The 11,441-nt window shown below is 50.2% G+C and overlaps 1 protein-coding gene across 1 annotated transcript in view; it reads left to right on the forward strand.

Annotated features, from left to right (window-relative positions):
• The window catches only part of SERPINC1 (serpin family C member 1), a 19,466-nt gene continuing 8,025 nt past the window's right edge, over positions 1-11,441 (forward strand). The window contains exons 1-7 of the mRNA XM_082311598.1: positions 1-3,186; positions 3,556-3,747; positions 7,160-7,538; positions 9,842-10,057; positions 10,399-10,536; positions 10,628-11,021; positions 11,364-11,428. Coding sequence (XP_082167724.1) covers positions 3,047-3,186; positions 3,556-3,747; positions 7,160-7,538; positions 9,842-10,057; positions 10,399-10,536; positions 10,628-11,021; positions 11,364-11,428 — 1,524 coding nt within the window. The 5' untranslated portion in view covers positions 1-3,046. The remainder of the gene's footprint in view (positions 3,187-3,555; positions 3,748-7,159; positions 7,539-9,841; positions 10,058-10,398; positions 10,537-10,627; positions 11,022-11,363; positions 11,429-11,441) is intronic.

Here is an 11,441-nt window from a genome sequence, read left to right on the forward strand (position 1 = left end):
TTATATAGAAAAAGCCATATGTTGAAATGCTGTTTCTACTTCCCTCTGCACCTGGCTTTTCTCCCTCTTAAAGCTGATTCAGCCTTACCTTGCTTCTACATAGTGTCTAAGGGTCCTTTGAGTTGCAGATTCAACAAAAAAGAAAAGAGTGGAAAGGTGGTGATTCAGTACTTGGTTTGTAAATAGATGGAAGTGTCTACAAGGTCTTATCTGCTTTTCTGTCAGCATTTATATTAAATGATAAATTAATGGAGAACACTTTGAAATATCTCTCATTTTCTGTTTGGAATGAATGTGCATTCTTCTAAATTTTGTGTGATGTGTAAGACTGACTGTGTAAGCCTTTCTCCAGGTCAAGGTGTCTCTGCCGGGTTCTCTGCCGGGCTGGAGCATAAGAGAAGCCAAATAGCAGAGGAGCCGCGTGCCTCTGTTTGGGGGTCTGGTCTGTTCTCCTCTGACTCTGCCTGTAAGCAAAGTGGCTTCTTCAGGTGTTCAACAGGGGTGAACAAGAAAGGATACTCAATTAGCAAAATTAATTATTTTGCTCGAAGAGAGTCTACGTATTTGAAAAACAGAACAAAACAAGCCCTTCAGAGCAAGGAGCAAGCAGCAAGCAGTGTGCCTCTAATGTTGAGCCTGCTTTGGAACTTGCTGTAGAGTGAGAATAAGGTTTGCCCCACCGTCTAGTTTGTGGGTTTTATTCTTCTCCTTTCACTCCTGTTTGTGGGCTGTAGTCAGTCAGTAGCTGGCTATAAATCTGAGACTGGCTGAACAGAGTCTGATATGGAATAAGCTGCTGCTTTGCTGAAAAATTATTCCTTCTCCTATTCCAGGGCAAGCACAGCCTTCTGCCCTGGGAGTTCATGCATATGTTTATCACTTCTGTCTTTACTTTTGAGCTCAGGCACCGTGGATCCAGTCTGAAGCGTGCACTTTGCTGGATGGACTGAAGCCCATTACTGCTGACTGTTAGGCCCCCTCACACTTCCACACAGTTGTGTTTTCTTGCTGGATGGCTTGAAGCATGCAGTTCCTGTAAAGGGAATTGTATTCAGTGGGCAATCCAGCAGAAAGATGGATGTTTCAGTTGGTGATAGTTTCCTTTTCACGAGTCTGAGGGTCAAGGATGCTCAGGTACTCACTCAGGAATTTAAAAAAAAAAAAAAAAGTATATTTCTGCAGTGGTTGGCTTTTAAAGACCTGAAGTGCTGTGGAGAATCAGATCCCTGTAGAAGGGAGCAGTGGCTGCTCTGCATCAGAAGACCTTTGGGGAAACTTGGAGGTCTTTGTATATGGAAGAGAGGGGAGGCTGGGTTCAGGTGGATGGCAGCTGCTGGAAATTTTTTTTTTCCCCATGCGTTGCTGTAAAACTCAACAGTGAGCACCCAAAGCACAAACCGAAATTAAGCAAACTTATGTTCCTGCTCACTACTCAGGTACGTTTTAAGGGCTGTTTCCAGCTTCTCAAAAAAAGGGGCAATGCGAGGACAGTGCAAGCATGTTGAGGAAGCGTGCTGTCTCCCTGCTGCTGTAAGCTGCTCAGGGCTCTTTTCTGTGAGAAGCAGGGAGCAGAGCTTGCGATCGTCCTGCAGAGGTGGCAGGCAGTGGTGTGCCACACCGCACAGCTCCGCGGGCACGTGGAAGAGGCAGCAGCACCCTGAAGCGAAGGGGTCCCCTGTCCTGGCTGGGATGTCTTGAGTTGTTTCTGTAACCTCCTGCCCTGTGATTATGAACTCTGACTCCCTGTCCCCTGGCCGCTGAGTGTGGGAGAGACTCAAACTGAGGTGTGGTGCCTGATCCCTCTTGCCCTAGGCCACCAGGCTTAGAGCTTTGGTGCTTGGTGATTTTGAGCAGCTAGTCCCCGCTTTGGCTCTGTGAACAGCAGCTTTGGGAGAAAAACAGTCCCTCCGCTAGAGCAAACAAGGCAGCTAATGATTTGTATTAACGCACTTGCCATTTTGGATGCTTCCTTGGGTATAGCTCTGCTCAGGCTTGAATGCTGGGTTGTTTATTTGAGCTGAATCTGCAATAAATTGCCACTTACGTACCATGCTCAAAAAAAAATACTTATCAGCCACCCTAGAGGGTCTGGCTTGGGCAGCTTATAGATTACTGCAGCCCTACAGTGTCACTTCTGAAATTAACCTCACTGTTAATAGGGCCACCATCATTAAAGGAAGCACTTCCATGCTCAGTTCTAGGTGTTTGGCCACTCTTCTACAGTGAAGCAGCATGCAGTCGCAATGCTGGTATGCTTTGTCACACTGGTTAGAGTTCATTCACGTTAGCTTGAGGTATACGGGATGTGCAAAATATGATCGGTGTTTGCTCTCGTTTTTACTGCATTAAACTAAGTATTGGGTGGATGGAAACCTGTGCTTGGATGTTTGCCTGCTGGGTGTGGAGGATCCGTAATTCCCTGCAAAGACCCTGGGACCTGCAAGTGTATGATTTGCCTTGGAAAATTAAACCAGCAGCCGCTTGGAGCAACAAGGTATGGTGTGAGAGCCCTTTCTCATAAAGGACGCGCTGCCTCCTGCTGCGGGTTGCTGGTGCCCAACCTGCGGGTTACTCACCGACTTGCATTGCAGGTCTGGCCTGATCTGCGGTCAGGCAGAAAGCAATGCTGAGGAGCAGGCGTTTGTGTGTGTTGCTGGGCAGTGCTGGGAGGGAATTGTGTAGCTGTTGTGCTTGCTTTTGAAGATATCCCTGATGATAGAACTGATGAGAGAGCAAAAACGATGTTATGTTGGGCAGAGGCAGTTTTTAAGAGGGCACTTGTGGTCCCGGGCTACGGAGGGGAACCCACGAAAGCACAGTTGGGTCCAGAGTATGTCATCCTTTCCTTCACATGCATTTATCTCCACAGTCTCTGTCCCATTTTTATTCTAGCCCTTATTGGTATAGTAAGGTCTTTTACTTTCCTCCAAACCAGTTTGCAGCTGCACTTTCCATTAAGACCTGAGCCCTTACTGGAGGCCAGTAACAGGGCAGCTTTAGCACCCGCTGAGCCAGCCAGGTCCTAGGTTTTGACGTTCCGGAGGCAATGTTGTTGAATTTGTGGAGCAACCACGTCCTACGTCTGAAATTGTGTTGCTCAGTCCTGCTCCCAACACCGCTATGCATGGGCTGGAGGTGGGGGGAGATGCTGTTAATCCTCAGCTTTCCAGTTGTGCAAGTGAAAAGGTGAGTGTAGTTAAGAGGGACGTATTTGAAACTGCAGAGTGTGAAGTGGGGCAGTTTCTCCCAACTCGTGTCTGTTTGTTTGGGAATGGGGGGTGACAGGGCTTGGGGCAGAGAGGAGCATTTTGCTGAGCTACAAGATACCAAAGTGAGATTTACAAATACCTTAGATCATCACATTTTTATTTGAACTCTTGAAAGTTTGGGGTTTTTTTTCATGGTATGAGGACTTAATTTTCTATTGGCAAGAATTGAAGGCATCTGGCACTTGCGTGGGGTAGGTGGTCAAACTTTCCCTTGTCAGATTGAACTTTAAAACCTCTTTCAAACTAAACATTGCTTTTTTTCTGCTCTTTGCTTAACCTTCTGCAGCCGGTCATCAGCCTTTGGCCTCAGCATCCTACTCCCCTCCCACCCTCCCCTGCTTCTGTCCCAGCTCTGCTTGAGCACAGAAATCCAGTGGGGAAACTGCCTTGGACTGGTTTGGGCTCAAGCAAGACTGCCTGTCCTCCTAACGATTTGCATTTACATCCTAAAAGCAGAAGGCTGGAGGTACAGGGGCAGGTAAGAGAAACAGATTCCACTAATCTTTCATTGTAAATTAACTCCTTGTCACAGGTTCATTTCCCTTTGTAGGAGCCTATGAATTTTAGCTGCTGCCAGAGCGTTTTTTTAGTTCTGGGCATGGGCTCAAGGAGCCATTTCAAGAGGGCCCTCCCATCCCAGTTCTTAAGAAGGCTCGCTTCTGTACAGCTCACGAATGTGTCATGCTTGACTTTTATCCCCAACCTGTAGCAATGCTTCAGGGTGTGGAGGGCAATTCATAAGGTCAGGATGTCCTGAGTAATCACCGATTTCTTGCCTGGCTGTAAAAGAACACTGCTGATTTGCTTTGCGCTCTGTTTTTGGGGTGTGGGCGGACAGGGAAAGGCTGTTCTTCTCAAGAGCCTAAGTCAATCTCAAAATGGTTTGAGCTACTTAACGTTTGCTGGGCTCTTCAGCACGCTGCATGGGTGCTGTGGGACGTTCAGGCTGCCGTGGGTCGCACCGGTAGGTTCAGCAGGGTGCTTGTTGGAGGACGAGCTGTGGGTCTGCAAGCCCAGTTACTCGTCCTTTCATGCAGCGATGAGATACAGTGGGATGGAAATGTCCTGCGCTGGCTGGAGCCCGGCTGTGTTGCACAGCAGGCGTGGGATGGGGTTTCTGTTCACTTGCCTGGAGCCTTCTAATTTTGAGCTGAATCAGCAACTTGTTTCTCGGCTTTCTACACTTCTTACAGGGGTGAAGCAGAGGAAAAGAGCCCTTCCTAATTTTTACATTCTTCCTTGCCAGTAACCCCTTTCAGGCAGTGATGTTGTGGTAATACTTTTGGGATCCTTCCAGAAGGAGAGCAGTTGACATATGGAGTGCGTGGCAGTGCTGCAGGGGAAAAGGGAGTGCCAAAGAGCTGTGGAGGGAGGAGGAGTGCTTTTGGGCCAAGTGCTACAGTGAAGAGCTGGCCTAAGAAATAGCAAGGGCTCTTGCTCTGCAGGGTAGCTGTCGCCTCTCAGGGTGGTAGTTTGCCACAAGTCTCACATCTCCCCTCTTGCAGGAAATGCTACGCACGTAGATTGGGTGTGTCAGGGGCTGAGCCAGCCTTAGTGGCTGATAAATTTGATTTAAGGCATTAGTATGAAGTCTTGTATCTCCTCTAAGTTGATGGAGTCAGGACTTTACTGTGAAGTAGAAACAGGGAGTGGTTCCCATTAAATCAGGACAGGATGAAGATGAGGTGCTTTCCCTGCTCTTGTGCTTTGAGTTTTAAATGTGAGAATAGCAGCACTTCGTGTGACGGCAGACACCGCGATCTGCCTTTATCTTGACAGAAGCAGGCAGCTGTGCTTGCGCAGGCAGGTCAGCACATGCTTGTGGACATGCTTTTCCCTGGAGGTGAGCAGGGTGACAGGGCAGGGACCGCAGCGAGGTTGTCCTTTCTGCGGTGGGACCAGCGGCAGGCACGTCAGCGCGGCTGGAGCCAGGGGGAATTAAGTATGGGTGAGGGAGGGCTGCTGGCAGGCAGCGAAGGGCCACTCACTGGTCCTGGCCCTAGGGCTGCGGAGCACAGAAATGTGCCTGGCGTGTTGCTGGCTGATTTTTCCTGTAGGAGGGAAATTTTCAGAAGAGCAGCGCTTCCTGGAGTGCTTTCAATTGTCTGAATAGTTTTCCTTTCTCTTGCCCTCCTGCCCTGGCTGTTTTGTTTTGTTTCTGTATTTGGTTGACTTCTCTCCCCTTTTAGATTTTTTTTGCCCTTTGTGGTGTTGCATCTACCCTAAACCTTTTGAAAGATAATCTGTTTGTTGTTACCAGCAAGAGCGGTGGCCGTGGCCTGAGCAAGTATGTCTTGTTTTGTATGTTTTCTTGCAGTACTTGTTGCTATGCTATTAGCGTATGCTAGAGAGGGCCCCTTAGGGCTCGCTATGGTCTTGGTGCCAAATGAGGTAATTTTTGCTTGTGTGGAGGAACTGGAGCCGAGATGAAGTCATTGCCCGAGAGCCCCGGGGAGGGGGTTGTGAAAGAACCCAGAGGTCTCCTGCATCCCAGATCGGCCCTTGAGCCGCTCCCGTTTTCCTCCCCCCAGGTGCTGGCCCACCAGCGCTGGCAAGACCACAGACATGGAGAGCACCAGTGCTAAATGCAGCTGATCTTTAATTTAGTTATGCAGGAGGCAGCGCTTGGTAGCTGTGGCAGTGAGTACGTGGGGGCAGGCAGGGACCCTCCCAAGTTAGACCTCTCTTTGAAAAAGTCTTCCACAGCGAGCGAGTCCTGGGCAGGCTGCCAGCCCTTTCCAGTAGTTGTTTCCCGAGCTGCTGTGACTGTGGTCTGTGAGCTTCCTCCCATGGGGTATGTGAACAAACCCAACACAGAGTCACGTAAAGGGCATCTCAAAACCGCAGTGCAGAGGAAATATTGTGTGCCACTTAATCGGCCATAGGATGGCTGATGAGGCCTTGCCACCAGAGCTGATGGGGTGTGCAGATCCCCTGCTTTAGCAAAGGTGGAAAATACAAATTACCTCTGATTTATTGGGAGATTTTCAGAGACTTGCTTTTGCTGGAACATGGTTATTAACGTTAGCCTACCCTCCTCAGGTACCAGGGACAGTCAATTTGCATTGAGGTGTTGTGAACTTTGGACAGGAATATCTGTGATGCACCAGCTACACCGTACATGCTTATAAAATACACTTTGTAGGGATTAAAGATACTCAACACATGGAGGGACCAGCTCCCCTGGAGACCTCTTCCTTATCACCTCTCTTCTCTGCTGTAGCGTTTCCTGCATCAGTAACTTAAGCAGCGTAGAGCTGAGGTGAGCCTGAAAGCACAGACAGCAATTGAAGAGGAGCTCAGGTGAAGGGAGAAGAGAGGCCAGGAAAACTAGGAGACTCCCCCAGCAAACCGGGGAAGGAAACAGTCAAAAACATTTTGTCTAAGGCCAACTGGTCTGTGAAGCTTGGGGTACCTGGGGGCTCTCCCCGTGAGGAAGACGGGTAGGATCTGTACAGAATCATAAATGCACCTGGACTGCAGACTGGGGCTTTGGCGGCTCTGTGCTGGCTCTGTCGCAGGCAGGCCTGGGGAAACGCCGCACGGGCAGAGTCCTTTTGCTGGCTGATGGGGCAGGCTTGGAAGTTCAGTCCATATGTTTTGGTACAAACTTGTCAGGGTTGAGCCTGCTGCTTAAAAAGAGGGCAGCCAGGGCTCTAGGAATGCAGAGTATATTGTTTGTAAAAGCGTTGTGTGCCCAGAGGCACGTTTGTCCTGCTGGTGGTGTCTGTCCTGATTTATCCTGCAGCTGCGGGACAAAAGGACAATTCGAGAGGACTGTGGGGCTCCTGTCACTCTGATGTTGGCTGAAACGGCGCCCCCAGGCCGCAGTGGCAGCTTGGGTTTTCTGGGCAGGCAAGTGTGTGTAAGCGCTCTCTTTCTGGTTCCAGGACAATGCATCTTTTTGTGGTGTGTCTCTTCGGTGTCTGGGGTCTGGCTGCCCCTGAGCAGTACGTCGTGGAAGATGTCTGCACTGCAAAGCCACGCGACATCCCAGTGAATCCCATCTGCATCTATCGCAACCCTGTGAAGAAGCCCCAGGAGGACGAGGGGCAAGAGCCAGGGAAAGGCAAGCTCCCGGAGTCTACTAACCCCCGGGTCTGGGAGCTGTCGAAGGCCAACTCACGCTTTGCTGTTGTCTTCTACAAGTACCTGGCTGACTCCAAGGACAATGGGGAAAACATCTTCATGTCACCCCTCAGCATTTCTACAGCCTTTGCCATGACCAAGCTTGGAGCTTGTGGTAGCACCCTCCAGCAGCTCATGGAGGTCGGTGGCATTTCCTCAGCCTTTTCCTGTAGCTGTCACCAGGGTCTGAAAGACAGCAAAGGTGATAGTGGCTGACTGCTGCTAAAGGGCTCTCTGGGTCAGGGTGGCTCCCTGGCTTGGGAAGGGAGACCTTTATTTAAAAAGGCCCTGGGAAGGACATGCACGGGCTGCTTGTCTCTGGATTTGTTTAGATCCCAGCTCTTTCCTCTGACTCCCTATTTGGATCCAGCATTCAGGGTGGATTTCCTGGGTTTGAGAGGTTAGTTTTCATCTGGAGGAAAGGAAGCCCATTTGGGAGATGAGGGAAGGGTAATGGGAACAGTTCGTTTCTTGCAGATCGGGCAAGCATGTAGCTGAGCAGGTAGCTAAGCGTGTTCTTACGCAAAAAGTGGGGAAAAGCCACGATATCAAATCCCATTGGGAGAGGCTCTTTTTCACATTCCCTCTCTCTCTCCCTTGGGACAAAAATAAGACACATGGGACACCCTGCAGTCCACCTGGCTTCCAGGGCTCTGCCACCCTGCAGGAGCACAGGAACATCAGTTATTTCTTGAGGGCCTCCTTGTAGTAAGTTGAAGGACAGTCTGAGCACTCAGCCAGGAATAAATAGCTTCTCTCTGCTTGTGTTGGGACAGTATTTCAGCAGCACAGTAAGGGCCTGGGCTTCCCAGGCAGGGGAGCCCGTATGCAGGGAGCCTCTCCCTCCAGCTGTGGCTCCTAAACTTGGAGGCGGGAGCTCTGGTCCTGGACTGAGAGGTAATCCTGAGTTCTGGCTCTTTTGTGGGACCTGTTAGCCCCTGCCTGTCCAAGCACCCTTCTCACTGTCAGACCGGCTCACCTGACAACTGTGAGCGCACTCGTCTGCCATGTGGGGTTTGGTACTGCCTGTACCTTCCTCGCAGATGGGAGGCTACAGCCCAGAGGGGCCTTTCTCCCTGCAACAAGGACGTGTGAATCAAACTGCTCCACTTGTCCCTGCTGCTGCTGTCCTGACAAATCCTGCCTCTGGAGTAAGTCACGTTGGGGTCTCCTGATGTTATCCACGCAGCTTGGGCAGAACAGAGCAGCGAACCACATCTCCAAAATCTTCACTTGTGCCTTCCCCTCTGGGCAGCCCTTCCCACTGGAAGGGGACCCATCTCTCACTGAGCCACCCGGGATGCAGAGCTGCACTCCTAATCCCCCTTTTCCATACAAATGGGCTGGTAACACCACCTTTCCCTTGTAGGGAACGGTGCCAGAGATCCTGGATGTTTGTGTGGAGCAACGTGCTATGGGATTTTCTGTGCCTTAAAGCCCTGAGGTTGGGTAGTAGAAGACAAATCATAACTGTCCTTCCAGCTGGCAGCTGGGAGCAGATAAGAAAAAATTCACTGTGCTGCAGAAATCTGCCCTCAAAATGATTGCTACATAGTCCCATTCCCTGCAAAAACAGATAACATACCAGAATTGCTCAACAGGCCATGAGAATTGCTGCTGGGAAGGAGCAGCCTTTGGCATCATCACAGGAGGGCTTAGCGCAAACCTTGTGAGTCCTCCTGTGACCTGCACTGTCCCGAGAGCTGCTTCCAGGCCCCATCAGCCCAATGCTCATCTCGTGTGAGGCTCTCGCAGGGGTGTGGTAGAGGGTTTGTGAACACTGTGCATAAACTGTGTTCATTTTAACAGCATTGGGGAAAGCCCTGTGGTTCACATGCCAAGCTAGAATCTGTTCCCTGAGAGGGGTCGGATCACACAGAGGAAAACAGCTCCAAGACCTTAGTGTGTCTTCTGCACAATCACCTAAAGGGTCCAGCTACGTCATGCCCACATTTGAGACAGACGCATACAAAATGATGCTAGGGCAGTGAAAGGGGGTGTGGAACAGAGGCAGAGAAAGAGGCAGATTCGGGCAGGCGCCCTGCCGCTAGCTCCAGGAAAGGAACTTCAGCGAGGAGTCTTCTCTTGGGTAAGACACTGGGTCAAAGACAGTCAGAAGCCGGGACCAGTCAAAGGCAGAGTATGGAGAGCGAGGAAGCCAGGGTTAGAAAGAGGAGCAGTACCTCTGCATGCTGAGCAGTGTTTAATCCTGCATTTTGGAGTCCAAAATGCAGGGTCTTGGGCTAGCGATGTGTTGCTTTTACGTAGATTTGGGTTCCAAATTAAACACAGAGGGTGAAGCTCTGAGGGCCTGCAAATTTCTTGGCTCCACGATTTAGGCTGTTGGGCAGCAGGCAAAGGCTGCATCGCCACTTGCTATGGGGCCTGGGAGCTGTGGGAGCACAAGAACCTGCTCATGGATTCCTTCTCGCTGGCTCCTCCAGGTCTTTCGATTTGACACCATTTCAGAGAAGACATCTGATCAGATCCACTTCTTCTTTGCCAAGCTGAACTGCCGGCTTTACAAGAAAGCCAACAAATCCTCAGAGTTGGTATCAGCCAACCGCCTCTTTGGGGAGAAGTCCTTGGTCTTTAATGAGACTTACCAGAACATTAGTGAAATAGTTTATGGAGCGAAACTCTGGCCCTTGAACTTCAAAGTGAGTTTGAACTGCTCGGGATTTCTCGTTGATTGGTTGGGGATTTTTCCTCCCTGTCCTTCTCCTTTTGCTGCATCCTCATCCTTTGCCTGCAGGGAGTGCCACGCTCTGGGCACACGGGACATCGGTGAAGGCAGGAGGGAGTACGGGATGCAGCTCCTCCTGTCCCAGCTCACCGTAACTACCGTCACTTCCCCACTCCTCATTGCTAAACGCTGCAGCACTACGCTGGGAGCAGTGTCCTCCCCAAGCACACACCCTATTAATCATTTCTGCTTCAGAAGGAATAAAAAGAGGTGTTTAAAACCCTTGACTTAACCTTTTTTGGTATCTTCCTTCAGGAGAAGCCAGAACTTTCCAGGAAGATCATTAATGAGTGGGTGGCTAATAAGACAGAGAAGCGCATTACAGAAGTGATCCCAGAAAGAGGTATTGATGATCTCACTGTCTTGGTCCTGGTCAACACCATTTATTTTAAGGTATGGCAAACAAAACTAGGGGAGCAACCCATTTTCCTGGGGGAAAACACGATGCTCATGTTTGTGTCTGTCCTCCTCCTCTCCCTTTTAGGGGCACTGGAAATCACAGTTCCCAGTCCCAAACACAAAACTGGATTTATTTCATAAAGCCAATGGTGAGACCTGCAAAATCCCCATTATGTATCAAGAGTCCAAATTCCACCATGCGTCCATCCTCCAGGACAAAGTCCAGGTGCTGGAGCTGCCTTACAAAGGGGACGATATCACGATGGTGCTGGTCCTGCCCAACGCTGGGACACCGTTGGTGGAGGTGGAGCGAGCCCTGACGTCGGAGAAGCTGCAGGGCTGGATAGACTCCATGACAGAGGTCTCTCTCTTTGTCTACCTCCCTCGCTTCCGCATCGAGGACAGCTTCAGTGTCAAGGAGAAGCTGAGAAAAATGGGGCTGGAAGATCTCTTCAGTCCAGAAAATGCCAGACTCCCAGGTCAGATGTGGAGACGGGGTGGTGCAGGGTGGAGGTGGGGGGTGACCATTCCTCCACAGGCACCAGGGCAGTAAGCGTAGCAGCATGTGAGGAACAAGAACATGAAAGCATTTAGATGCTGGTGCAGTCAATGATGGACTCTGTCAGTCCCATCATGGACACGCAGCCCTGCTCTGCGCTAAGGGCATTGGAGTGAAGCAATCAATTGCAGCTGGTGGAGGATATTCTTGTTTTAGGGCAGACATGCCTTCTGCTTGAACACAGGCCGTGAAGGACAGAAGTGTATTCTCTTGAGCTGTTGTCTAAGAACATAGTTTTAACTTTCTCCATTTCGTATTTCAGGTATCATTGCAGAGGGCCGTACAGACCTGTACGTATCTGAGGCTTTCCACAAAGCCTTCCTCGAGGTAAGCCTTGTTT

The sequence above is a fragment of the Platalea leucorodia genome (assembly GCF_965183815.1).
Source record: "Platalea leucorodia genome assembly, chromosome: 5".
Lineage (NCBI taxonomy): Eukaryota > Metazoa > Chordata > Aves > Pelecaniformes > Threskiornithidae > Platalea > Platalea leucorodia.